The sequence below is a fragment of the Neomonachus schauinslandi genome, chromosome X, assembly GCF_002201575.2.
Source record: "Neomonachus schauinslandi chromosome X, ASM220157v2, whole genome shotgun sequence".
In the NCBI taxonomy this organism is placed as follows: domain Eukaryota; kingdom Metazoa; phylum Chordata; class Mammalia; order Carnivora; family Phocidae; genus Neomonachus; species Neomonachus schauinslandi.
The window spans coordinates 60301723-60306038 of NC_058419.1; the positions used below are offsets into that span (position 1 = coordinate 60301723).

A 4316-nucleotide genomic window follows, 5' to 3' on the forward strand; every position below is an offset into this window, starting at 1 on the left:
TTTGGTATTGTTGACTATTTCCTTCCTTATGCAAAAGCTTTTTATCATGATGAAGTCTGAATAGTTCATTTTTGCTTTTGTTTCACTTGTCTTTGGAGATATATCTAGCAAGAAGTTGCTGCAGCCGAGGTCAAAGTGGTTGCTGTGTTATCCTCTAGGATTTTAATGAATTCCTGTCTCACATTTAGGTCTTTCATCCATTTTGAGACTATTTTTGTGTATCATGTAAGAAAATGTTCCAGGTTCATTCCTCTACATGTGGCTGTCCAATTTTCCCAACATCATTTGTTGAAGAGACTTTTTTTCCATTGGATATTCTTTCTTGCTTTGTCAAAGATTAGTTGACCATAGAGTTAGGGTCCACTTCTGGGCTCTGGGTTCCATTTATCTATGTGACTGTTTTTGTGCCAGTACCATACTTTCTTGATGATTGCAGCTTTGTAATACAGTTTGAAGTCTGGCATTGTGATGCTACCAGCTTTGGTTTCCTTTCTCAACATTCCTCTGGCTATTTGGGGTCTTTCCTGGTTCCATACAAATTTTAGGATTATTTGTTCCAGTTCTGTAAAAAATGTAAATGGTATTTTGATAGGTATTGCATTGAACATGTAGATTGCTCTGGGTGTCATAGACATTTTAACAATAATTTTTCTTAGAATCCATGAGCATGGAATGTTTTTCCATTTCTTTGTGTCTTCCTCATTTCTTTCTTGAGTGTTCTATAGATTTCAGAGTACAGATCTTTTACATCTTTGCTTAGGTTTATTCCTAGGTATCTTATGGTTTTTGGTGTAATTGTAAATAGGATTGATTTTTTTTTATTCAACTGTTTATTAAACAGGTCAGTATAGCCATCCTTTGTCTACCACTGGCAAATGGTTTTTGTACACTTTATTACAAATAAAACAATCTTGTTTGACGATACCATCTGTCATCTTACAAACATATGAGAAAACAGTCCTAGAGTTATAGTATATCTCTAGGAACTGAGCTTTTCTTAAAAACAAACAAATGAATTATACTATGAATAAGTCCTGTATCTAAATCTATACAGCATCTTTAAGTAATGTGGAAATGAAATTAAGATTTATTAATTTACATAAAAATTACTTTATACATTAAAGAATAATTTTTCAAATTGTTAAAAAAACAAAGTCTGAAGCTGTCATTATTGGGATTCATGGGGCATGGTTTGCTTTTCTATCACTTGCTTCACAATTTCTGCCAGTTTTGGTCGATCTACTTTATCTGTGAATCCATGACCATTCCAGCTGAAGGTTTGCAGAGTATCTCTTAGGAGTTTGCATTCCCGGTTATACTTCCAAGCCTCCTGCATTACTTCGTTCAACTTTTCATCTTCATTCTCTCCAGGCTGGGGGAGAATACACTGAGCAATCACATCTCAGAGCTTTTCCAAGGCAACATTTGAATCCTTGGCTCCATTCTCATGGTCATGGATATAAACACCATCCTTTGGCTTGGTGCCGAGTAATTTCCTCTTCCTCAGAATGGGGTTGCTCACAGAGTGCAGGGGTTTGAGGCTGACTTTCAGATCCTGGATTCTCATGTTGGCCAACTGTTCTGCATAAGCCTGCTGGATTCCTGCAACCACCGCCTTATCCATCATCAGTTGAGCAGAGGGTAGCACATTATCCAAGGCCTCAGTCGAGTTGAGCCATGGGTGGTCCAATACTCCCTTCATGGTGAGGCTTCCCTCTGGTTTGACCTTCAAGAGCTTCCTCACAACATCTTTGGCCATCTCTGAAATCTGGCTCCACTCTTCTTCTGGGAACTCAAAACTGCCTGTCATGATCTTTCTCCGCATATCCTTTGGGATAGTTCGGCTGTGGTGTTTGGAGTAAAAAGGAGGGTCCATTTCTGGGTTTTCTATTCTGTTCCATTTATATGTGACATCACATAGATAATCACCCCTAGGGACCACAAGTCACAGCTCTTGTTGTAAGTGTAGGGTGTTGGCAAGGTAGGTATGATGCCAGATTTCTCCTTCTGATGCCTTCTTTGTGCCTCCAATACCTGAGGTGCAACATAATCAGGGGTGAACTGGGGTGTCATCAAGTCACCTTCGTCAATTTTGCCAAATCCAAAGTCACATAACTTCACTGGGGCATCCAAAGAGTTATCCTTGAAGAGCAGATTTTCAGGCTTGAGATCTCTGTGAGTGATGTTTAACAAGTGACAGTGCTGTAGAGCCAAAGCTATCTGCTTTGTTACTTGGCTGGCTTGCTTCTCTGTAAAGTGCCAGTGCTGGCTGATTTTGTGAAATAGCTCTCCCCCTTCCATCATCTCCATTACAATTAAAGAGTTGGGCCTTGGGGCTGGACTCATGAGGAAACTGTACACTGTTAGCAAACACTTCAATAATTTGAACTATATTGGGGTGTGTGGCACACATGAAGTGCAGAGGTACCTCATTTCTAGCTTTTGGACGATCAAAAAGAATTTTCAGTGCAAACTGTTCTTGAGTAGATTTATTTACACAGACTTTAACTGGACCACCAATTCCAGTTCCCAGCTTCTGAGTCCAATTGATATTATATTCCTCTAAAATGGAGGTTTCCTTGATGGCTTTCTCCATGTCGCTCCCCCCAGACGTGCTCCGTGAGGCCTCTACGGCCGGGAGTGGCGGAGGCTGCACAGCTGCCCGGTCCCACCGTAGCCGAGGGAACAAGGGGCTCGGCGCTCGGGCCCCTGGGCCTCGGGGAGACTGGCAACAGCCGTCCCCAGGGACCGGCTGGGATGAGGGCCCCGGCGCTGGCTCCGCTTCGGCGGGCAGCTCTAAGCTGGCGACGGAGGCCCCCGGGGACAAGCCTTTGTGCTGGGCCCCGCGCGGCCGCCTCCCGGGTTCATCCCCGGCCGGGGAGGCAGGCTCACGGGACACGGTGAGGCGGGGAGGGTCCTGGTCAGGGGCGCTATACAGAGGCCTCGCGGGGCCGTTGATTAGGCTTGGGCTCGCCAGGTCCTAATGAGGAACTTGCTCCTCCGTCTCCGCTGCTGGCACCGCTGCGAAGCCGAGGTCGAGCCCGCTGTCGAGGCTGCCGCCGCTGCTGCTCCCAATGCCGCTTCAGCGCCACACATCGCCGAGACACCCGCGTCTGCCGCTGTCTCATTGCTAGTGTATAAAAATGTAACTGATTTCTGTGCATTAATTTTGTATCCTGCCACTTTGCTGAATTTCTGTATGAGATGTAACATTTGTGGGTGGAGTCTTTTCAGTTTTCCTTATAGAGTATCATATCTTCTGCAAAGACAGCGAGTTTGACTTCTTCTTTGCCAATTTGAATGCCTTTTATTTCTTTTTGTTGTCTGATTGCTGAGGCTAGGACTTCCAGTACTATTTGAACAACAGTGGTGAGAGTAGACATCCCTGTCATATTCCTGTCCTTAGGGGAAAAGCTCTCATTTTTTCCCCATTGAGAATGATATTCGTTGTGGAATTCTCTTATATGGGTTTTATGATATTGACATATGTTCCCTGTATCCCTCCTCTGCGGAAAGTTTTAATCAAGAAAGGATGCTGTATTTTGTCAACTGCATTTTCTGAATCAATAGAGGATCATATGATTCTTTACCTTTCTTTTTTTAATATGGTGTATCACATTGCTTGATTTGTGGATGTTGAACCACCCTTGTATCCCAGGAGTAAATCCCACTTGGTTGTGGTGAATAATCATTTTAATGTACTATTGGATCCTATTGGCTAGTATCTTGGTGAGAAGATTTGCATCCATGTTCATTAGGGATAGTGGTCTGTAATTCTCCTTTTGTTGGGGTCTTTGTCTGGTTTGGGGATCAAGGTAATGCTGACCTCAAAGAATGAGTTTGGAAATTTTCCTTCCATTTCTATTTTTTGAAACAGCTTGAGAAGTATAGGTATTAATGCTTCTTTAAATGTTTGGTAGAATCCCCCTGGGAAGCCAACTGGTCCTGGACTCTCTTTTTTTGGGAAATTTTTGATTACTGATTCAATTACCTTGTTGATTATGGTTCTTTTCAAATTTTCTATTTCTTCCTGTTTCAGTTTGGTAGTTTATATGTTTCTAGGAATGCATCCATTTCTTCCAGAATGACTAATTTATTGGCATATAAGTGCTCATAATATATTCTTTTACTTGTTTGTATTCTTCAGTGTTGGTCGTGATCTCTCCTCTTTCATTCATGATTTTATTAATTTGAGTCTTTTCTCTTTTTGATAAGTCTGGCTAGGGGTTATCAATCTTATTAATTCTTTCAAAGAACCAGCTCCTAGTCTCTTCTACTGTTCTTTTTGTTTCTATTTCATTTTATTTCTCCTCTAA

The 4316-nt window shown here is 42.1% G+C and overlaps 1 protein-coding gene across 1 annotated transcript; it reads right to left on the bottom strand.

Annotated features, from left to right (window-relative positions):
- Window positions 1-1168: 1168 nt before the first annotated feature.
- On the bottom strand, window positions 1169-3128 carry LOC110573846 (MAP kinase-activated protein kinase 5-like). Its single transcript, XM_044911600.1, is given in 4 exon segments — window positions 1169-1870; window positions 1906-2319; window positions 2321-2887; window positions 2937-3128. Coding segments are annotated over 4 exon segments (1875 nt in total).
- Window positions 3129-4316: the final 1188 nt, after the last annotated feature.